We start from the raw sequence: 25,330 nt of genomic DNA, 5'->3' as shown, positions 1-25,330 counted from the left end.
AAATAAATAAATAAATTAGAAATTCTTGGGGCCTTCCTAATTAAGTGGTATACTTGGATTTGTACATACCAGAGAGGGCACTGTATTCACTGATGGGTCTGATAAGGTAAGAGCAAACTAGTAGGATCACTTCTTTGCATCTTTAAGCTATTCCCTGAAAATCAACTGGGCCAGATAGAAGGATTTCTTAAGTATGGCAGAAACATGATAATTGAATAAAAGAGAATTATCCACATAAGTACCAAGGTCACTTATAACTGTATCTGTCTGAAGAGGAGTACCATTTATAACATATGAGGTGGGAGCAACTTTTCTGCCAAAATGCTATTATGCTGCAAGTTTTTTCCATTTAGTTTGAAACTGTTTTTAATACACAATCTATGTGAATATTCCAGCCCTTGCAGGAGCTGTTTTGTACCAGTGGATGAGCAGATAACAGTGCAAGTTTCACATCATTAACAAACATGATCAACTACACTTCTGGGAAATTGTCTTGGATGTCTGCAAAATAAATGCCAAATAAGAGAGAGCCAAAAAATGATCTCTGTGCCATCCTTCTAGTTACAGTTTTACATCCAGAAGGGGAACCAGCATCTTTCACAACTTGAGATCTGTTTTGAGAAGGCTGATTTTTAAAATAGCTGTGCATGTTTTCATGCATGATTCCACTTTTACACACCTTTTAGTATTGTTTATTAGCTTCTTTCAGAGGTGATGTGGAAGCAGTGGTCTGGTTAAGTGACTTGCTCAGTGACACAGTATAGAAACGAAGAACATGGGAAGAAAAAGCAGAACTGAAGGATGTAGTTTGAGTAGGTCATTTTACTCTCAACTTACTGTACTAGCCTGACAGCTATTTTCTTTAGGTGTAATATATTAGGATAAACTGTACATTAACCATTCAGACTTACTAGACCTTAGGTGTGCAAAATTATCTTAACCTACTGGTGAAAGAAAAGACAAAAGGTGCATAAAACTAGTTTAAAGTACTCCAAGAAATCTGAGCATGATCAGTATTGAAAGAGGATAGAAGGGGCTAATTTAGGCATTGTATTCAATTATTCATTTATTCATTCATTCATTTTCTAAATGCCATTTAATCTGTAAATGTTTACAAAGAATCTAATGTCTATTATGACCCTTAACAACAGTAAGACAGAGAGGCCTAATCCTGGACAAGATGTCAGTCCATTAATATGATACAAATGCACTCATAGCCACACTACACATACACCTATGAAGGCCTAGGAGGAAAACACCTAATCCTGTCAGTCCATCAAAAGGATGGAGCTACATTAGAGCCACACTGTATATGTGGACCTATGGGATGTAGGATGAAAGCATTTTAATATGAAATAAACCAAAGCAGTAATAGTTGTTAGAAGAGAAGCTTCCATGGCTTTGAAAATATTATCCTACCACATGGTTTAAAATGTTTAGTCTCCAATTTTCAGAAGCTTTTTATGGGCTATATCAAAGTCAATATTTTTATAATATTGTGCAGTGTAGTAGGAAAAAATGGCCCTCACACTATTTGTTGTACAAGGATTTGTTGCAATACTTATCTTATATTCACTCAACAGACAAAAACATGACACTGTCTTACTAATTATATAAGGCAAATGATCAGTGAAAATTGTGGAACATAGATTCTGTCCAGTATTATAAGATCTTTTCTGATTATCATGTCTGAAGTCATAGAAGAATGTAAACTATTAAACACACACATTTAATGTTATGCAAAAGTAAAACAAAAGTAGTTTGCTAACTTTTTATTTGACATAACTACTGTAAAGAGAGCATTTTAATTGTTTAGTGTTATTGCTTTAAACAGGATACAAACATGTGAAGAGAATCATGACATAAAATACCAGAAAACGAAGTTAAAAAAAGTGGAAATCTGGGTCACATCATACCCTACTGCAGGATTAACAACTTGGGAAAACATTTACAAAGGGCCAGTATTATAACCTTTAAATATGCTGCTAACAGTAGTAAAGCTGTCCTAAACCTCTTAACAGAAGGGTCCTGGACAAAGTTAAAAATTACTGATGGACAAAGGCCCAAAATCAGGGACAGATTTTAAATATTTTTCCTATAATGTATATAATAGAAAAATGACTTTTAAGGCTTATTTAAAGCTTAAAACAGTTCCGAGGGGTCTGAAAATTTTAAGATTGCCTACATATGGAACAAAATATCCCTTATTATTGAGCAAATGGCAAGTATTGAACATTAGACTAGGTCTGGATTATATGTGGCTAATGAATGATTCTTTTTGGTCCTATAGAAACTGAGCCTCTTAAGGAGATCAATGATAAACAACAGAAAATAGTTGATAATGGGCTGTTAGCCAAGTTTAATTTAAATTTAGTGAAATCTGGATAACTTTTCTTCTTTTTGAATGGAGACTCATAGCCACAAAGTGGTGTGATGTTCATAGGTTCATACTAGGCTATCTGCCCCGGGGCATTTATAAGCCTAGCCCGAGTGTGTTTGGCTTTCGCCACCCTTTGATTTGAGTTTACTGTGCCCTTTTTAAGGTTAGTTTATTGTGCCTCTGTCTAGTAGTGACACATTTGTAATCCCCGGGGTAAACCTACGATCCCCCATCCACTCATCAAGATTCCTCTTGAAGAGAGTCAGTGAGGGGCTCTGCCTAACATGGACTAGGATTCTATTCCAGAGCAAAGGGAGCCTCTGGGTTATGAATCTGTCCCTCCAGCATGTTCGATTTATTTCTGTGCTGAGGTTCAAGTCCCTCGAGCGCGTGACTCTAAGGGATTTGGGTTTTCTGAGGTGGAGCATGTCCATTAATTCTGGGTTGGACATAGCTTTATATGTCAGGCATAGATCGCCTCAAAGTAGGCGGTATGCAACTGAGTAGAGCTGGAGTTTTTTTTACCGAGCAGCATATGGCATCTGTTTGAGTCCCTTGATCCTCTTTGTGAGGTATTTTTGGTGTCTTTCCAGTTGCTGCAGGTGTCGGGTAAGGTACATCCCAAAGGGGGCATTGTATTCTATTATGGGCCTGATGAGGGATGAATAAAGGGGCATGATGACCTCCCTTGATCTAGATGTGAATCCTTTCATGATAAGGTGGGCTATGTAGAAGGTCTTTCTAACCACTTTGGCAATGTGGTTGTCAAAGGAGAGATTACTATCAACTTGGGTCTCCAGGTCCCTAATTACTTCCTCTGTACTTAATGGGTTACCACCTATGTGGTAATTTGTGGGCACTTTGTTTTGCCAAAGGGTATGACTATACACTTTTTGGCATTTAGCTTTAGACCATGGCTCTGGCACCAGTTATCTGTCTCTGTGAGATCTTTTTGAAGGATGGTCATGTCAGCTGGAGAGTCAATTATGGCACCCAATTTGCAGTCATCTGCGAACTTGGTCAGCCACAGTCCTCCCATGTTAGCCTGTACCTCGGAAAAATATATACCGAACAAGAGAGGTCCCAGGACTGAGCCTTGTGGGACACCACTTGTAACTGGTTTCGAGTCTGACATGGCTCCAGCAACTCTGACTCTGTGGGTTCTGTCTTTGAGCCAGTTTGCAACCCATCTTGTGACATAGGGGTTTATATTTAAGCTGGATAGCGTATCTATGATGCCCGAGTGGGTTATTGTGTCAAAAGCCTTCGCGAGGTCCAGATAGGCTGTGTGGACTACCTTCCCTTCATCTATGGCCTTGGTGACTGTTTCAAAGAAGTCGACCAGGTTCAAGAGGCAGGATCTGCCCTTGACAACGCCGAATTGGGTATGATCTAGTGTCTGTAGGTCCCCAATGTCTTTGTTTATGAGTTCCATGATGATCCTCTCCATAGCCTTGCAGACTAGGCTAGTCAGGCTTATGGGGCGATAGTTTCCAGGGTCCGTTGAGGCACCACCTTTGTGGAGAGGGACCACTGTTGCTGTACGCCATTCTTTGGGTAAATATCCTGCAGTAAGGCTGAGACTGTACAGCAGTTTTACGTGAGGGTTTAGTTCCTCTTGGAGTTCATGTAGGATGCAACCTGGGACACCGTCTGGTCCCATTGAAGCAGTGTTTTTTGCTTTGGAGAGGGCGGATTCCACCTGTGCATCTGAGATGTTAGGGAGGCTTCACTCTGCTGGGATAGATATTTGCTCTTTTGGGGAGGGGGGGGTTGCACTAAACCTGTCTGCCAGGATGTTGGCAATGTCTGTGGGTTCAGTGTATTTTTTGTCATTTAGAATCAACTCTGAGCATATCTGGGATTTGCATCCCAGGTTCCTAACATAGCTAAAAAAAGCCTTGTGATTGTCTTTAGTGTCCTGTGCAATTTTTCTCTCGAAGCTGGCCTTGGAGGATTTTATGAGGGATCGTAATTTTTTGCTAGTACTGATCAGAGATGCCTTCCCTTTTAGGGATTTTGCTCTATCATGTAGTAGCTTCCTCCTTCTGTTGTACAGCTTATTTATGGCTGGGGTCCACCAGACTGGATGCCTACCTTTGGATGATTGGTTCTTGGTTTTGTTTGGGATAGCATGATCCATGCATTCCTGGAGGTGTCCATAGAATGCGTTTATACAGGATTCTGCAGTTTGGGCCGTAGATTCCACTGGCCCGGGGGTCTTGAAGGATTCCACCTTGGTTTTGAGAAGTGTGAAGTTCGCTTTTGAGAAGTTTTTCACTGTGGTTTTCTGGGCTGGGGGTGGGGTCGGGTTGTGGATATCCAGTGAGATTAATTTATGGTCTGATCTTACCAATGAGGGGTTTACTTCTGGTATGGAGCATAGAGTCCCCATGTTGGTAATGATCAGGTTGAGTATGTTTTCCCCTCTTGTGGGAATGGTGACTAGCTGTTCCATAGCATTTGAGTTTATAAATTCAAGGAACCTTTGGGCTAGGGTGTTGGGGCTTGAGTAATGCTCCCAGTCTATGTTTGTGTAGTTGAAGTCACCCAATATAATGGTGTTTGGAGAGATCTTCATGTTCTCCAATGTTTTCAGGAAAGCTGAGTGGGACTCCTGATTTTGAGAGGGTGGTCTGTAGCATGCTATAAACTGAAAAGCAGTTTTGCCCACTGTTAGTTGCACATGGATGGTCTCTGATGCTTCGTGCAATGCCACTAACCTGGAGGTGTGGGTATCCTTGATAAATATGGATACTCCCCCTCCTTTTGTAGTTTGGTCCGAGATTTGGGGCCAAAAAGCATGATATGAGGTATAACCTGGTAGTGCTGGGGTGCTCTCTGGAGCCTTGAACCAGGTTTCTGTCACTGCACAGATATTGATGTTTTCCATACTGAGGAGAGCTTCGAGTGCGTGCATGTTCAGCATTTTAAACTTGGACAATTTTTTTATTGTCCCAGAGAAGAACTTGCTATTTGGGATGTGGGTCATCATCATCTGGTCGCACAATGTGAGACAACATCACCTTCTGCAAACAGCTCGACATGAGTGGATGCCATCGCATCACACTGCTAGATGCTTTGGATTTTGTTCCACTTCATCAGAATGAACCATACCAGTCCCACTGAAATATAAAAGAAAACTAGAAGAAGGAGAAGGAAGAGGGTAGAGTGGAGGAAGGACTACGAGATACCTAAAGACTTGCAGCAAATCTAGACAGCAATGGACTTAGGGATGGTTATAAATATTTCCAGATATTGTTTTAATGAACATGAAGTAAGTGCTTTAAAAAAGGGTTTAACGTTTATACCTAATGACTTTGGGAAAGTAATTGCCACTTTAATAACAGAGATGTATTTTTTTTCCAAGGCAACTAAATCTGGCACTTATTTTTATAAATTCAGGCTTAGATGGTAATATATTATGTAAACCGAGTGCCTTTATTCCAGTCCCTAATACTATAATTGAAATTTTTTGTAAAAGACACGTACAGAGGACATTTATAAGTTGTATGAGTGTGAGAGTAAAACTTGGCCTTTTAATTTAACAGTTGACGAACATAGTTTTTTAACTTCTTTGAGAAGGAATGAGAACAGTGTAATTAAAGGCACTGATAAAGGTGGGGGGATGATGGTAATGGACTGTGATTTTTATACGCAAGCTATTAGATTTTTGCTGACAGATGAAACATCTTATATGAGTATAACGAGGAGAGAGATTGATGTATTAATTCAGAAAGTAAATAGAAAGGTATATCATCTATTTATTAATGGTGCTTTTCCATCTTATGTGTTAGATTATTTCTTTGTACTGCATCCAATTATTCCCAATTATTCTGGTTTGCCCAAAATAAAAAGAATATACAGAAGCCTCCCACGAGACCAATTTTATTATCTAGAGGTTAGTTAATTGAACTTTTATCAATCTACCTTGAAGCAAATTTAAAATCATTTTTAAAGTCAATCCCTAGTTATATAAAGGGTAGCAGTGACATCCTAACCCAGTTGTTTGATTGGTATAAAGTGAATATAAATAGTGAAAAATATATTTTAGTAACTTTAGATGCTGATTCGCTTTTTACATCAATACCGAATTTATATGGTATTGATGCAATTAGGAAGTTCTTTATGCTAAGCACGGATAAAAGTAACATTTTATTAATAATATTTGTAGTTTGTTAGAAATAATACTGGATAATAATGTTTTTATTTTGCACGGTGAATATTTTTTACAATTACAAGGAGTAGCGATAGAAACTCCCATAGCAGACACATATGTGAATTTGGTAATGCATATGTGGGAGGATGAATATGTTTTTAATGAAAATAATCAATATAAAAGACTTGTGCATGATATTTTATGTTATGGCAAGGGACAACAGATGAGTTGGAGAATTTTATAGAGTATCTTACACAGATGGTTGATTTTTTAAACTTCAAGGTTGTATCCTCTGAACCATCGATAGAAATTCTTGACTTAAAATTGTTTAAATCTTCTGATGGAACATTAAACACCATAATTTTTTAGGAAATCAGTTAAAAAGAACAAATATTTGGATTGGAGCAATATGTACCCTGGTTTTATTTTTAAAAACATTGTGAAAGGCCAAATGTTACAAGTAAATCGATTAAACACGTGGGATGAATTGTTCTAAACACAGCTAGATGATACGGAAATGGATTGTTTTAAATAATGGTTATTGTGATAATGAAGTTAAATAGAGGAAGGAGGCTGTCATAAATACAAGGGAGAAGGGTGATTCAGCAGTTTTCTCAGACAGAAGCATGCAGCTTAAAATACTGAATTCATGTACAAGATACACAGTAAGCTTATAATAGTATGATGTTTAGGATTCAAGATATAAAACGGAAATGTTGGCATATTCTGCCAAGTATTCCAGGAATGAGTGAAAGATTTGGCAGTGGACCAAGATTTTGTTTATAAGAAATACAAATAAAAAAAACAGTTATTATAGTTATAAGGAACAGAAAAATAGTTTAAAATGTAGATTGAGTGAGTCAAATGATAGGAACTCACCCATGTCATAAATGTGGGTTCTATAAATTCATATATAGGAATGTTAGTTTTATACACCTCCAGTTGAAAAATTAATTTAAGTTATTAAATTTCACAGATTATGACAGCATACATGGAATACATATTGCAGTTTGTGATAGATGTCCTGCATTTTATATATGGAGCACTAATAGAAAGTTAAAAGAATTAATCTGACAACACTTATCAGACATAAGGCAACAGAATGAGACTAATCCACATATCACATATCAAGAAGGAAGGTACTGCACATGGCTTTAAATTTGCTGCATTATATGTGATGAAAGTATCACTAAGAGGTGGTGACATAAAAACATTAACCGAGAAAGATGAATATAGATGGATACCGATGTTTTGGGCATATTTAAAGCTAGGTCTGAAGGATACTGTTTCAATTAAACCTATTTTGAAATGCAGGGAGTAAACATTAACTGTTTTTATTACTTTGATTGGCTATAACTGATCATGTAATTGTATAGTTTTGCATAAATTAATCTGTTTGTGTGAATATTGATTATTGCCTGATGAAGCACTTATTGTGTGAAACCTGTTTGAGACGTTTTTATGTTGCTGATTTTGTTGAAATGAAAGATGCTCTTATAACTTATAAAGTTGCTGGAATGACAGGATTTTCACTGACATGCATTTTCTAAAAAATATGAAGTCTGAAATTCAAATGTATGTCATTACTTAGTGACTTCAGTCCTCAATGATTTCCCAGCATATCTCTCAATATTCCAGATTTTCACAGAATGTCCACATTTTCCTTCATATTTTTGGTCAGTGCCTCATAAAATTTCTGTTTTTTCTGGCATATTATTGAAGGCTGAAATCACTCAATAATGAAGTTATGAGCGACAGAAAAATCTGGGCATTCTGAAAATGTTTGACATCTGAGAGGTATGCCTACAGTATAAAGTCAAGTGAGTGCAGCTTGTTTTTTTAATTAACTGCAATTGTTTTAGATCTTGAAAGTTACAATATATACTTGAACCACATTTTCAGTGTAAGATAAACTCAACTTTAAAATAAGCTCATTTGGCACACATTAGGGGATACAGTGTGAATGTTAATTCACACTGATGAATGTGTTTTCCAATCATGAAGCATGAAACTACCCATTCCATTAAAAAATTGCCAAGAACATATTTCCCAAGCAAGCCCAAACCTATTAGCCGAAGAACAGAAACAGACATCTGTGCTGTTTCATTTAATCAATGTTGAGATTGCTACTGCTCAAAGAAAAGACAAATACTTGGCATTTACACAGCAAACTAAATGTTTTTCTTCCATCTTTTTTTCAGCGAATGTAGAGGAAAGCTTAATTTTCAAATCACAGTTAAATTTTGAAAGATTACAACACTTTCATTTGAACAAAGTAAAGTAAACAAAACATTATACTTGATACATTTGTCCAGTCAGACACTGTCATAAAAAATCTAGGCAACCTTGTTTATAATGTATTTACCTTTTGACCATTGTGACCCACTGTTCATTCAGCAGTGCTTTTATCTGTACCACGTCATATGCAAAAGCATCTCTTCTTGGTCCAAAGAAGCCTTAATTCACCTTTCCTCATCTGTCATCTGATACACTGCCCCTTTTAGTGAGTACTCATTAAGATGTTTTACTCAACTTGAGAGAACTCAGAGATTCCTATCTTAAAAAGATAAATAGCCTCATCACTCTGACTTAAGTAGCAGACTGGCAGCCCTCTCCCAGCAAATGGTCTCTTTTAGACTCCTCCATGGTGATCTGTGTGTAGCTTTTTGACCAAAGAAAGACCTGACCCTTTGTGACCTTTTAGTCCTTTGCAGAACAAATGGTTTCTCAAATACCCACTTATAAGTCCTAAATATTCACCAACAGATTAGTAAGACATGTTGGAGTGATAGGTACATATTCCAGTTAATTCCTTATCTCCTGAACAAACTTTCTTTGCATTTCAAGCACAGCAGTACCTTTACTGCCTACACAGTAAACCTCAGTAATTAAATGGACAGCCACAAGTTCTCTGTCCAAGTCTATCTTAGGCTCCTTCCCTAAAGTTGAGTGGAACCTCAGAATGTAAATTTATTGGCTAGGCGTGTGATGACATACAGACTGAGTGCTCAGTACTTATCTATAAACCTATGAGCCATTGCCAAGAAAACTGCTAGTCATCTACTTGGAATCTGTGTGGACTGTATCTGAATATTGATGTTACCACAGCTCAAGAGAATTTTTTTTTTTTAGTTGTAGCAACCTCAGAATGTATTATAAGTGTTACCACAGGATGTAAAGCTGCAACGTCCACATAAAGGTGGGGTGGGATAGGGCTTACCTTTGTGTAAAACATTTTTAGTGTATTTTGCCCTCTGGTACTGTTTTATTTACAGGAAACAACAGACTTAGTAAACTGTTTTCAGTTGGTTATATGCTACAATTCTGTCTTTCAGACCTGTTGCACATCTAAAAAATAGCATCACATTTACTTAATCTAGGGACCTAAACCTTGTCTGCAACATTAATAGGACATGTTGGAGGGGCAGTTATGTGTCTCAGAGACCACCCCTTCCTGGAGCAGGCATTCCATCCATGCAAAGCAGAGTTCCTCCCTAACCCAATTCAAGCATAACTTGGACCAGTATACGGAAACTGGAAATTTACCCCTGGTCTGGCACCTATTTCTCTATTAGACAGAGGCAACCTTCTACATACTTAACCACCCACTCCCATGCCTACATATACCCCTTAATATAACCTTAGGGTATCAAAATTTGTCATATATATTTGGGAAGCAGGGTTAGGCCTATCAAGGCCCCCTGGTGTTGTTGACCTGGCAACCACCTTTGAATCTGTAATGCTTGACTTACAGTCAGTTTTTCAGCTTCTGCTGTTGTCAGCTAGAGTTCAGCAATGGATTTTCAATTCCAGAAAATTCAGACTGTGGAGTAACAGAACATCCAAAGAGACGCATGATTTCTTTAAAAGCATTCATATCAAAGACATGGGTTACTGAGATGGATTATCCCCCGTATTGTAACTAATAGGAAACAAAATTTGGATGCAGGGAGAAGAACATATTGCATAGGGGTAAAGCTCACCCCTCAGTAAATGCCTGTCAAATGGATCACATTGCAGTTCACACATTTTATCTCAGAAATCTATTGTTTGGAATTCAGAAACCCAGCAACAAGCATTATACACATTTGCCTCTTGAGAAGAAAAGCACTTATTATCTGATGAGTTCTAGCTGCTATCATTAGGCTGGGAGCAGGGTTCACTTGCAGTGTGGTAAACCTCTGAATGCCTGGGGCAGTAATATACTCAATGTTGTACTGAGCACATATGAATGGCAGACACCACTCTAATAGTGAAATGCTGATGATACAGGAGACAAGATGCAGAGATCATTATACCATTTTTGCTTGGGCACTACAATTTAAACAGCACATGCTTATTCCTCACAGTTGTCAAAGGAAGGAATAATCACAAGTACAAAATCTTTCATATACAATAACAATTGATAACGCAATATACAATAACATACAATAACAATTGATAGTACCAATAATGAAAGGGTCCCTAGTAATTAACTCATTTCCAATAATATCTGTACTGATTTAAAACAATCTGACTGTATAACTCATCAAAATTTGAAAGCCAATAAACCATGACTGTATATTGAACCCATCAATAATGTTACTGCAAATAAAATAAGTAAAACATCTAAAAAGACACAACAGCAAAGACAAAGTTAGAATGTATTAGGTGCTGAGGAATTTTGATCAATCAGATGAACTTGGAATACTGAAACAGGTAACTGCAAAAACAGGAATGCAGGAAAGAGGGCATGAGGCATGCACACAGTAGTAGTTTCCAAAGTTTATTCCTCAGACTTTGCTTCAAACTTTGTCTCACCCCTTAGTGAGACTTTATCAGACAGTTGCAACAATAATGTTTCAAACAGTGTATACAAGTTCAAACCACATCAACTTCCTCCAAGCAAAGCAAAACCTGTCCCCTAGGTAAGCAGGAAAGAACAATTAACCCATTGTATGCTTCTTTAAAAATCCAGCTTCTTGTAAAACAAGTATGTATGCAGTAAATATATTTGTATATGTGTAAATGTAAATATAGCTCATCAGTTCGAAAACACTCTTAAAAGACCTTTTAAAAGTATATTCAGAAATATTTAAAAACCATGCTAACATTAAAACCAATAGTTAAGGTAACAGTAAAAAGTGAGAAGTCAAGAATGAAGTGTAAAATTGAAAACAGTATAAAATAAAATACTTTACCACTGTGTGAAAAAGTATTAAAATCTTAAATAACTTTCAATAGTAGTTAATAATGACAGTTCTAAAAAGTAGGATGAAGAAATATATAACGAAACACTTATATTAGCCCCATGTTGTCTGAATTTAAAACCATCAAGCTAAAAAGCTATAAAGACTGGAGCAGAGAAAACCATCCTGTAAAGGACGTCCGGTGAATATGATAAAAGATGAAATAAGAGTGTACACATTCACATAAACAACTCTAAATGCAAACACATTCATGTATAGATAACAACTAAGTGAATGTGAATAACCATGTATATGTATAAACATGTATATACCTAAAAGAACAAATAAGTACATTTTTGACTATTTAGATAAATATTTAACATGATGGTTTTCTCTGCTCCAGTCTTTATAGCTTTTTAGCTTGATACAGATATCAATAAAAAGTAAAAAGCCACAACGGGAGACTCGTTCCTGTCAGTAAACAACAAAAAAATATAAACTTGATCTCCTGGACAGGAACTAGAATGGCAGTTTACAAGATTCAACTACGAATGGAAAGTAACTCCATATAACACTGTATTATAAAATAAAGCGGGCTTTCACCATCAGGCTTCTTCAGACTACAACACTTACAGAAATAATTAGCTTTATATATTAATGTAAATTAATTAAATCAACTGACGTCTGTGTTACCTATTAACTTTTAAAGTAACGGAACACAGAAAATATCTCAATACATAACGAGCATATACAAATAGATCAAGCCTAATCTCATTCATCATAAAAATACATAATAGTAATGCACAAAAACATTAGTTGAATACAATCTTATATTTCTCTAACTATTAATTAGTAAAATAACTGAATACTATCCCTGACTCCATACATTTACATGAAAGTTGTAATTGTAAACAATTAATTAACATTTGAGGAAACAATTCAGAAGGATGTACTCACATCAAGCCTAATTGCATCTAACAATAGAGTACTAACCCTAAGTGTATATATCACTAACTTCATAAATACTAACTATCAAGCACTTTAACTATAAAAACCTTAAAACCTTATAAAAATGAGGACGCTATATCACTACAAAGGGTATGTAACACTATACCTGTTTAGGTTTAGGGAGTCTTCTTTTCTTTAATATTGGCTTTAGATTCACTTTGTAGTGATAGGTAGTTTAGAACAGTTAACTTTCTGTTCCATTTATATAGCGTCCTCATTTTTATAAGGTTTTAAGGTTTTTATAGTTAAAGTGCTTGATAGTTAGTATTTATGAAGTTAGTGATATATACACTTAGGGTTAGTACTCTATTGTTAGATGCAATTAGGCTTGATGTGAGTACATCCTTCTGAATTGTTTTTGTACCTCGCTTCCTCAAATGTTAATCAATTGTTTACAATTACAACTTTCATGTAAATGTATGGAGTCAGGGATAGTATTCAGTTATTTTACTAATTAATGCAATTAGATCATTATGTATGTTTATGTTTGCTATCAAGCTATTTCCTGCATTATTGTTATTTTTAACAGATATTACTAGTTTTTATTTGTGTGAGTATTAGGACGTATATTAGATTTTTTATCATAGTTAGAATACGCTCAATATATGGTAGTCGCATTACAAAGAAATATAAGATTGTATTCAACTAATGTTTTTGTGCAAATGTATGTAGTTAGGGTTACTATTATGTATTTTTTATGATGAATGAGATTAGGCTTGATCTATTTGTATATGCTCGTTATGTATTGAGATATTTTCTGTGTTCCGTTACTTTAAAAGTTAATAGGTAACACAGACATCAGTTGATTTAATTAATTTACATTAATATATAAAGCTAACGATTTCTGTAAGTGTTGTAGTCTGAAGAAGCCTGATGGTGAAAGCGCTTACTCTGTATTCGAATAAAAGAAGCTTTATTTTATAATACAGTGTATATGGAGTTACTTTCCATTCATAGTTGAATCTTGTAAACTGCCGTTCTAGTTCCTGTCCAGGAGATCAAGTTTACATATACAGATATATTTACTGCATACATATTTGTTTTACAAGAAGCTGGATTTTTAAAGAAGCATACAATGGGTTAATTGCTCTTTCCTGCTTACCTTGGGGGCAGGTTTGCCTTTTGCTTGGATGAAGTTGATGTGGTTTGAACTTGTATATACTGTTTGAAACATTCTTGTTGCAACTGTCTGATGAAGTCTCACTAAGGGGTGAGACGAAAAGCGCTTTATGGTTACTGTTTTTTATTGTTTTTATCGTTTGTTTGAAGCAAAGTCTGAGGAATAAGCATTAATCAGATGAATTCTGAAGTCCATTTTGTTTTAAAAGATGAAAGCATTTAATAAATTCTAATTTTGTCTTTGCTGTTGTGTCTTTTTTGATGTTTTAGTTATTTTATTTTGAGTTTGTTTACATCCACATCTGATACGTGGTTATAGTTTGGATTTTTACTGCAAAATTAACTGGTAAGTTAAACATTTGGGCAGCCATAAAAGGCCACATTCTAAATATTCACTCAGGAAATCACATTATTTGTGGATTATCAAGCACTGAACCATCACAAAATTACATTTGTCTAGTCTTCACTTGTTTGCATTTATGGCTATTGATATGGACATAATTTGTAGCTATAGCCTTTACAATCTGTATTTAAATGCTTCATTATTAGTTTCATCATCTAGAATGACATCATTTTGTGACATCAGTTCATATTTAAATGTTTCATTATTAGTTTCATCATCTAGAATGACATAATTTTTTGTCATCAGTTCGCATTTAAATGTTTCATTATTAGTTTTATCATCTACAATGACATAATTTTGTGACATCAATTCATATTTAAATGTTTCATTATTAGTTTCATCATCTAGAATGACATAATTTTTTGACATCAGTACATATTTAAATATTTCATTATTAGTTTCATCATCTAGAATGACATCATTTTGTGTTATTATCAGCATAAGTATACCTCTTACAATTTGCAATTGCTGAACCATCTCGTCTCTGTAGGCCAGTTCCCGTTTCATCTGATCCTGGAAGTTATCTGCATGAAAATTGAAATAATATAGTTTAGCATTCCTTGTGAAAAATATTGCTAGGACTCAAATGCATGTAGCAGCCAAAAATACTTTACATCCTTGAGGGATTTAATTCCAAGTGTGCTGCTTTTGTAGAAAGAACATGGTTTCAGAATAGCTTACTGTGGTTTTGGTTGTAGATTTAGCTGCTAAATGTAAGCAGATTTGCTGCCCTTTTAAATGGCTGCAGCAAGATTTATGCTTTGATCTGATAACAGATACAACAAAAGTCAAGATTATACAGGGACAAATGCCAGTCAGCATAGAGAGTCTATGTATGAAACTTTTATACTATACTGATACTATAAAACAACTCTAAATTCTACTTCTGCAGGAATATCTGCTCTTTTTAATTGGTGATGAGTTAAACAGCCATACTGCACCATCTGTTTAAAATAAAAGGTATGTGGACAGAGTGTGGAAATGGATGGTAGGTGCTGGTAGATGTGCCTTCCCTAGTTGTGCAAGTATAATTACACTTAAGCACCTATGATGTGACAAATTTGAAGGTAATGTCCCCTCCATCATGTGACATTCAACAAAACTTGAATAGGAAAAAAATCTGTGAGTCTACTGTTTCTCCCTTCACTGCTGTGAGAGCTTGAGGCATACTCAGGGACACTGATTTAATGATTTGCATTCCAACTAACTACAAGATTATGTATTTTCTATAATGTTTATCAATATTCACAGGAAGAGTCTATCATGCTGAAATCTTGGCATCTGGCTGCACGCTAAGTAATGCCATACAGTTACAACATGAATATGCTTATAACGTATCTCTCTCTCTCTCCCTCCCTCCCTCTCTTTCTTTCTCTCTCTCTCTCTCTCTCTCTCTATATATATATATATGGATTCACTTCAGAATCTTGAAATTCCGAAACATCAAATTTCATATGACCGAGACCAAATGATCGATGTTTCGGAATATCGAAATTCTGAAACAAATCCAAAAAAAAACCCCCAACAATTTAAATGTTTCTGCAGGGGGACAAGCCCCCCCTCCACACCCCTGCTACTTAAATATTCCAATTCCGGGATCACACTACGGTGAGGAAAAGTGAAATCTCCCATTCCGCTCTGTATGCAGACCTCCATTCACAATGTTGGGATTCCGAAAGTTCAGTCATATGGTCTCGGCCATTTGAAATTCAATCTTTCAGGATTTAGGCATTGTGACGTGTTCCTATATATATATATATATATATATATATATATATATATATATATAGATATATATTTCTTTCAATCCAGTAAGACTCTCCTGCATTTTTTGACAGACATGCTCAACTGTAGCAGGTCTTCTCTCACACAATCCATCTATCACTTTGCTGGATGCTGTAATTTCCTCTTGCCTTTTTCCTGTCTGTTCCAGATCATCTTCAGCAGTTTAGCTTCTGTTTTCCTGCAGTAGTATCAGAATCACTATAGTCTGTATTCTCTGATCTTGTTTGAAACTGGAGCTACTTTGGCTTCTGCGCAGATGTGCTCATTTCATCTGTCCCACAGTGTACATCCTAGTACTTGTCTCAGGCACGTCATCTCCATCACCTCTAGCTTCCTCATCTGCTCTGCCCTTTGCTGCACAGGTTTCTGTACCACACAGTAGTACTGGTCACGCCACTGTTTTGTACACCTTACTTTTCAACTTCTTTGGCATTCTTTTGTCACACACTATCCCTGAGACACTGTACCAGCTGGCTGCAGTCCCTCTGATTCTAACTTTGACCTCCTCATTCAGACTTCCAGTATTACAGATACTTGAAGTTGTTAACCTGTTCCACTATTCTCCCATCTATCTCAATTCTCATCTTGTACTGATTTCTCCTATTTACTGACATTACGACTGTCTTACCTTTACTCAGCTTCATGTGCCTTCAGTTTTGCATCCCATTTTCCTATTGTTTGCTGAATTTCTTGCTCAGAATCAGATTGTAATGCCACATCATTTGCATACAGCAACTTTGCTGACCTGCTCCTCTAACCCGTTTACTGATGCAGTCTGTCACCAGCATGAACAGCACTGGCGTCAGAGCTGAACCCTGATGCACACCCACTCCCATTGAGAACCCCTCTGTGAGGCCGAACATGTTTATACTTGAATCACTGGGTCCTTGTACATAACCTGGACTAATTCTACTAATATTTCTGGGGCTTCAAATCTCTGCAGGACTGTCCATATCAGCTTCCTTGGGACCTTGTCATGTGCTTTCTCCAAGTTTAGGAAATGTTCAGTTGGAGTCTTTCCTCATCTCTAGCTTTCTGTCAACTATCAGTCTCACTGCAAACATCAGGTCATTTGTGCAGCATCCTGATCTGAATCCAAACTGCTCATCTGCCATTTTACCTTCTGCTGCTCTACATATTCACTTATCAGTCACCCTCTCCAGAACTTTCATGCAGTTTAAGGTGAGTTTGATATCTCTGTTTTGTCCACAGTTGTGGATTTTTCTTTGTTCTTGTACACTGGCACTAATATGCTTACTCTCCAGTCATCTGGAACCATATTTTCATCAACAAACTAAACTGTTGAACTGTTGTGTGTGTCAAGTGTTCATTTTATCCAAAGAGATTATTGAATTTGGTATTGACAACAGGATTTGTTCCTGGTTAAGGTGATTTTGTGTGTGTGTGTGTGTGTGTGTGTGTGTGTGTGTGTGTGTGTGTGTGTGTGTGTGTGTGTGTGTGTGTGTATATGTGTGTGTGTGTGTGTGTGTGTGTGTGTGTGTGTGTGTGTGTGTGTGTGTGTGTGTGTGTGTGTGTGTGTTAACACTGACACTTTCAGATATACTGATTCAGCATTATGGGTAGGAGTATATGGGTGAGTGTTTATGAGTTAGGGTTAACATAACAGGGAATAGGTTTAATATTGTATTTGTATGTGTTTTTTCTAGCGGGTTGGGGTAGCAGTTAGCTTTAGTGTTATGCGTGTACAATGCATAGATGTGTGTCCAAGTGTGTTGTTTAGTGGTATTGTTAAGGAAAGTTTTTTTTTTCTAATAAGGTAATGTGCAAGGATAGGTTTAAGGGAAGAGGCAGGGATAGGGTTAGGGTTAGCAGACATGAGTAAGGTGGAGAAAATAAAGCCAAGGCTCTGTATCTCCAGGCAGCCACTGTTTTACCACCTGAAGTCCCTATGCTGGCTGCTGTACAATCTCTCCTCCTCCTCCCATACTGTTTTATCCTATATAAGTATATGAGTTCTTTAAATGTAAAATAGATTTGAAGAAGTGTAAAGATGAAAATACTTATATATAAATATTTGTGAGCGTGTGTGGTGCATGGAGTATGATGAATATGCTCCAACATTCGAAAAAAAAATCAGTTGCGTGCTACTGTAGCACGAGACCCAACCTTAACAAATGCTAAACACTCCCTGTTTAACTTGATAAGGTCAGGTGTTGTGCTAGGCAGTCATATCTGCTTGTACTAAGCTGTAAATGACAGCAGCAGAATAAAAAACATATTTACTTCTGCTGGTTGTCCGTACTGGTAATGTGCCCCTGACTTCCTGTTATAAAGCTAGAATAACAGGAAGTGTGTTCACCTGTATTTTCTGAAGAATACAAAGTCTGAAACTCAAATGTATGTCACTATTTAGTGACTTCATTCCTGAGGGATTTGTCGAAAAAAACAAATATTTTATGAGGACTAGATCAAATATGCGATGCAAAAATCTGGACAGTTCAGCGGCATGGCAAGGTGAGTATGAGCTGCTTACATTGTCTTTCTGTGTGTGTGTGTGTGTGTGTGTGTGTGTGTGTGTGTGTGTGTGTGTGTGTGTGTATATATGGGTCTACTTCTGTTCTTTGAAAACACACTTCTTCGAAGAACAGAGAGCTGAGACCCACTTTAAGGAAAGTGCACTTAACCGAAAATGCACTTTCACATAAATCAGTTAACCACTGCAGTGCGATCTTGCAGTTAGTATATATATATATATATATATATATATATATATATATATAAGAAGCAGAGGTGTGTTTGACAAAGTAAAATACATTTTTGCAGGGGGCAAGCCCCATGTGGGGGGCTGTGCCCTCCCCTGCCCACACAACCCTGCTACTTATATATACTAACTCCAAGATCGCACTACAGTGGGGAAAAAGATATATTTCCTTATCCCCACTGTACCGTGCTTTGGTTAACTGATTTATGAGAAAGTGGGTCTCAGCTATCTGTTCTTCGAAGAAGTTTGTTTTCGAAGAACAGAAGAAGACCCTATATATATATATATATATATATATATATATATATATATATATATATATATATATTTATATATGTTGGGTAATTGGCTAGGCTTAAAATGGCCCACAAGGGAGTTAACCTAGTACTAACCTATGAAACTATCTACACACACGCACACAGACACAATAAATATATATATATATATATATATATATATATATATATATATATATATATATATATATATATATATATATATATATGTATATGGATAATGTACTTAGTATGATCGAAACACCTGAATATCGATGTCCATAATGTCAACCATAAAAGGTCGACAACAAAATATCAATACTCCACTGCACATACATGAGGAGAATCCTTACCACATGTAGACAGAAGGTTAAAAAAAGACAAAAATATATATGTTTTCAGGGTGTTAAGCCCCCCATAACCCTCTCACACCCTTTGCTAATTATATAAACTAACTCAAAGATTGCACAATCTCTGGGGAAGGGCAAAGGGGCATATTTCCCTACCTTGGGGACTGTCAGTCTTGTACAGTTGTTGACCATCTCCATATGTCAACAAACATTGTTTGAACAAACAGATGCTACATTCAGCAGTTTCGACCACAGTAACCATTCCCATATATATCTATAAAATGTATGGGTTTATGTGATGTACTAATTAAGTGAATATACAGAACATAGGTAAAGGGAGGTGGCTACGTTTAGGGATACAAAACCGTATTAAAATGTTGTTACAAATTAACAAAAGAGCAGTGTACAACAGAAAAAAAAACGCATTTCATCTATGGAGTAATGATACAGGTCAGTGATGTGATAGCATGTTTTTGGTTAGTGGTACCTTCAGCAGAAGCTCACATCCAACCTTATCCATCTAGAGTCAACTGCTAACACCCTTCCTTTTAGTATTCCATTCAGTTGTCATTCTCATATATCAAGTAGTACTTAGAAGAAGTGGTTGCAGCCTAGAGATGGGACAATTATGTAGGGTTTTGTCTTATGAGAGCATTCTCCTTTAAATATCATATAGAATAAACAAAAGACAAAAATCAATAAACTATTCCACATGAACTAAAATATCTTAAATGGTGTAGCGCCGCTAGCAAAGAAATGTTTGTAGCCCTGCTATAATATCTCATCCTGTTATAACCTCATTCCTGCAGACAACAACATATTCTGTCAGTTCATCCCTTAGCCCACCAAAAAAGACAACATCATTGATCAGCTCTTACTAAAGCCCAATACAAGTTCAAAACGTTGACACATTCCTATTTATTGCATGCAGACTCTCTATAACCATGACCTTGATCTGTCAGATATCATTGTACCACTATAAATATCTACTTTAACCACTGTAAATGATTTCTATATGAAAATTTAACAAGTATTGTGCAGCTATATTTTCTTTCAAGGGTTATGGAGATGAACTGGCAGATTCTTCTATTGTTAATTCCTTTGTATTATATGTTTCATTTTATATATGCTGGAGTTACATTTGAAATATTTTCTGTTTTCCATCCATGCATGAGACAATTGGTTTCTATTCTTAATTTCATACCTACATGTTTTATGCTTTGCAATGAGGCAGTGACTGAAATTGGCCCTTATGAATCAATGCATTTGCCTGGTTAATAAACTCAAAGTAAGATAAATGTAAAATAAATAAATAAATAAATAAATAAATAAATAAATAAATAAACATGGAAATAGTGCAGTATCAACAGCTGGTATATCATGTAAGGCTAAAGTAGCTTCATATCTTTAGCATACATGGGATGAGAAGAATGTGATGATATGAAATAAAGTAATTCATACCAAAAGGCAATTTTTATTCATTTTTGGCTCCTTGTAGCTAATCATCAGTTGACCCCAGAGTCTTTCATCATTTACCAGGCCTACCAGGCTCTCCTTTCATCCCCAGAGTAACTCTGACCCATGCTCAGGGTTGGTGAGATCAAGGCACGGGGGTGGGGGGTGGGGGGGGCAGCATCGTATTTCTGATCAGAGTTTTTCCATGCTCTGATTTCCCCTCTGCTTGCATGGACTCATAAAGTCCAGGGATGGGCATGCACTGGGACATATTGTAGTATCATTCTGTCTCCATGGCAACTCAGCCAACGCCCCAGCCACCCTAAGGATAACAACCTCTACGTATACTTAACCCTTACTTGGAATCAACCACAAGGTGTAATTGAGTGCATACTCTCCCCAACAGGATGGGCACCCCGTTTTCTCCTTGCTAGCACATCAGACACTGAAGCTAGTAATTGAACCTAGGTTTTCTAGGCCATATTCATGGACTTAACCCTGTATACCATGATATTGCTGTGATCAAAAGACAGTTTGTTACAGGTATATAAGGAAATTACCCACATAGCTAAGAAAGCACGTTATGAAGATAGAAGGGAGTTAAACACATACATTTGTTACTTTCATTTTTTAATTCCACATGAAAGTATAGCCATTTACTTTGCAAAGCATGGCACAACACCATTTGATGACACTCACAAGTAATTTATGTACCTGAGATTTTCACAGCAGTCCTAACAGTACTGATATGTTAATTAAAAGACAACTTGCACTGTTTAAAATAAGCAACCTAAGCATGTAACTAAGGCTGTAGCACATCCCTCATAGAGCCACTTCTCAAACTGTTTAACTGGAGTTTATCCACAAGTTGTGTCCCTGAAGCTTGGCACACTGCAGTGGTGATGCCCCTACATAAGGCTGGTCCAATCACCTACCCAGGTAATTATAGAGCCATTAGCCTGGTGTGCCTCATCCTTGAAGCCATGGAATGTATTATAAGGTTCATAGGTTCATAGGTTGGTACTAGGCTATCGGCCCCAGGGTTTATACAAGCCTAGCCATTTCTTCCCACACTATTTAATTCCCTGGACCCCTGTCTAGCAGGGCAACTGACGTGATCCCTGGGGTGAATTTCCTTTCTTCCAACCAATCATCAAGGATCTTTTTGAAGAGGACCAAAGAGGCACTCTACTTGACATGTATGGGGAGTCTATTCCAGAGTCTGGGGAGTCTCTGGGTCAGGAACCTATCCCTCCAGCATGTTTTGTTTATTGTGATGATAAAGTTTAGCGTGTGGCTCTGAGGGATTGGGATTTCTTTAAGTGTAGCATGTCCAACAGCTCTGGGTTTGACATGGCCTTGTATGTTAAGCAGAGATCACCTCGGAGTAGACGATATGCGACAGAGTATAGCTGGAGTTTTTTTTTAAGATGGTCAGCATAGGGCATCTGCTTTAGGCCTGTGATTCTTTTAGTGAGGTATTTCTGCACCCTTTCCAATTGTTGCAGATGTCTTGAGAGGTACATACCAAATGGGGTGTTGTATTCTATAATGGGTCTAATGAGGGATGAGTACAGTGGGACAATGACCTTCTTTTTTCTGGATGAAAAGCCCTTAGTGATAAGGTGTGCCACATAGAAGGATTTCCTGACTGTTGTGGTGATGTGGTTATTGAAGGTGAGACCACTGTCCACCTGTGTCCCTAAGTCTCTTATGACATTTTTGGTGTTTAGTGTACTGCCACCTATGTGGTAATTCATGGGTACATGTTTTTTCCCCAAAGGGGATAACTATACATTTCTTAGCACTGAGCTTGAGCCCATGGCTCTGGCATCAAGCATCTGTTTCTGTAAGGCCCTTTTGTAGAGTATCCACATCATTTGGGGATTCAATAATGGCTCCCAGTTTGCAGTCATCTGCGAACTTTGTTAGCCAGAGTCCCTTAGTGTTGGCCTGTACTTCAGAGAAGTACATGCCAAACAACAGAGGTCCCAGGACTGAACCCTGAGATACTCCACTTGTCACTTGTCTGGAGCTGGATTTGGAGTCATCTACTTTTACAGTATGGGTTCTGTCAGTAAGCCAGTTGGCAACCCATTGAGTGACATAGGGGTTAATGCCCAGCTTAGTAAGTTTATCTATGATTCCAGAGTGGGGGATGGTGTCAAAGGCCTTGGCAAGGTCCAGATAGGCTGTGTGGACTGCCTTACCCTCGTCCACGGCTCTGGAGACTGCTTTGAAGAAGTTAATCAGGTTCAGGAGACAAGATCGGCCCTTCACAAACCCAAAATGGGTGGGGTCCAGTGTTTTAAGGTTGCCAATGTCTTTGTTTATAAGTTCCATGATAATGCATTCTATGGCCTTGCAGATCAGGCTCATCAGACTGATGGGGCGGTAGTTCCCGGGATCCAAGATGGATCCCCCTTGTGGAGTGGGATAACTGTAGCTGTGCACCACTTAGTGGGCACAAAGCCTGAGGTGAGGGTATATTTAAACATGACACTTAGGTGAGGTGCCAGTTCATTTTGTAGTTCATGTAGTGCACAGCCTGGGATGTCATCTGGTCCCATGGATGCTGTATTCTTAGCTTTGGAAAGTGCGTTTTTTACCTGTGTGGCCATTATTACCAGAATTTGGCAATCTTCCGGTATTGAGATGGGCCATTTAGGGGGTGAGAGGGGAGTGAAGTTGGCACTGAGTCGATCTGCCAGGATATTGCCAATATCCTTGGGATCAGTATATTTAATGCCATTCTCTTGTAGCTCAGAGCAGATCTGAGCATTGCCATTTAGATTCTTGACATAGTTATAGAATGCCTTGTGGTTGTCTTTAGAATCTTTGGCAATTTTATTTTCGTAACTAGCTTAGGAGGATTTTATGAGGGATCTCAACTGCTTACTGAGGCTGGTAAGGGAGTTTTTTGTATCCTGGGATTTTCCTCTTTTCTGCAACAGTTTCTTCCTTTTGTTGTAAAGTTTGTTTATGGCGGGGGACCACCAGATTGGCTTCCTTTTTTTGGAGGAGAGCATCTTGGTTCTATTTGGGGTGGCACAATTTATGCATGAGTGGATGTGCTCATACAGTGCCTTAGTGTAGGACTCAGCAGTCGAACTTTCAGTTCCCGTCTGCATGGGTGTCATGAAGTTTGTAACTTCTGACTTGAGTAGCATGAAGTTGGCTTTGGAGAAGTTTTTTATAGAGGTTTCCTTACTGGGGGGTGGGGGTGGGATGTGGATGTTAAGGGTGATTAGCTTATGGTCTGACCTGACCAATGAGGGGGAGTGTGTGGAGCATCGATTTCCCATGTTGGTAATGACCTGGTTTAGGATATTGGAGCCCCTGGTGGGACTATGGATTAGTTGATCCAGGGCATTGGAATTTATGAATTCCAAGAACCGTTGGGCAAAGGTGTTGGTACATGTGTAGTTTTCCCAGTTAATGGCAGGGTAGTTGAAATCACCCAGTATTAGGGTGTTTGGTTGTATATTAATATTTTCCTATATGTTTAGAAAGGTGTAGTGAGAATCTTGGGGCATGGTGGGGGATCTGTAGCAGGCTACAATTTGGACTGCAGTCTTACCTAGTGTTAGTTGCACTTGGAGAATTTTAGATGCATTGTGTTGGGCAACTAACCTAGTGGTGTGAATATCCTTGGTGAATATGGACACTCTCCCACCTTTAGTGTTTAGATCCTGGTTTGGTGGCCGAAAAGTGTGGTAAGAGTTGTAGCCTGGTATTGCAGGGGTGCTGTCTGGAGCCTTGAACCAGGTCTCAGTTACTGCACAGATATCAATGTTCTCCATTTTTAGGAGTGCCTCGAGAGAGTGCATTTTGAGGTTTAGCCTTCTAGCATTGAGTAGCATTTCCTTCAGATTTTGCATGCTTGTACCTGTTACAGTGGTGGTTTTGTCCTTTGAACTTTGCCTAAAAAAGGCACTATAGGGGTGGCAAGAGCCTTAGCCAGTAACCTGAATCCCAGGGCGACAGGTGCAGACCATCTCTGGCAAAGCATCGTGGTCTGTTGATCATGTCGTCCCAGGCAGACAGATACTTGATCCCCTTTGAATGACACCAGAAGCTTAGCCAATTGTTGAAGTCAATCATTTTGTCCTTATATTTTGGCATCATTCTAGGTGAAAGCAGGATGCTACTCAGGGCTAGGGTCATACCTGCTTGGGACACATGATCTGAGAGCTCTTCCATGTCTCTTTTCATGTAGTCCAGAGAGGTACGTCTCAAGTCATTCACGCCAACATGGACAATGTTAGAGTCATATTTGTACTTGTTGTGGAGTGACTTGAGTGCATTGAGTTATGTGGCGGATCCTGGCACCTGACAGGCTGCTCACTGTAACTTTCTCCTTGTTCAGCCTGGTGAGTGGGACATCAGTGTGCCTGACTATAGAGTCACCTATGACTAAAGTGTTAGGTACGTTGTCTTGCCTTAGCAGCTGTTGCAGGGTAGCACACTGGAGTTGTTAGCTATGTGACACTTCGGTTGTGACTG

The 25,330-nt window shown here is 37.8% G+C and overlaps 1 protein-coding gene across 2 annotated transcripts in view; it reads right to left on the bottom strand.

Moving 5' to 3' along the window:
* Positions 1 to 25,330, bottom strand: part of SKOR2 (SKI family transcriptional corepressor 2) — a 146,843-nt gene that overhangs the window by 89,571 nt on the left and 31,942 nt on the right. Inside the window, exon 7 of one of the 2 annotated variants that reach the window (XM_044081806.1) lies at positions 14,687 to 14,761. In XM_044081806.1, the coding sequence (XP_043937741.1) occupies positions 14,687 to 14,761 (75 nt within the window). The remainder of the gene's footprint in view (positions 1 to 14,686; positions 14,762 to 25,330) is intronic. The other variant, XM_044081814.1, reaches the window with a different exon arrangement.

This window comes from Protopterus annectens, chromosome 1.part1 (assembly GCF_019279795.1).
Source record: "Protopterus annectens isolate FY-2018-M chromosome 1.part1, PAN1.0, whole genome shotgun sequence".
Classification (NCBI taxonomy): domain Eukaryota; kingdom Metazoa; phylum Chordata; order Ceratodontiformes; family Protopteridae; genus Protopterus; species Protopterus annectens.
Note: the sequence above shows the minus strand (reverse complement) of the source record. Positions and strands in the feature narration are given on the sequence as shown.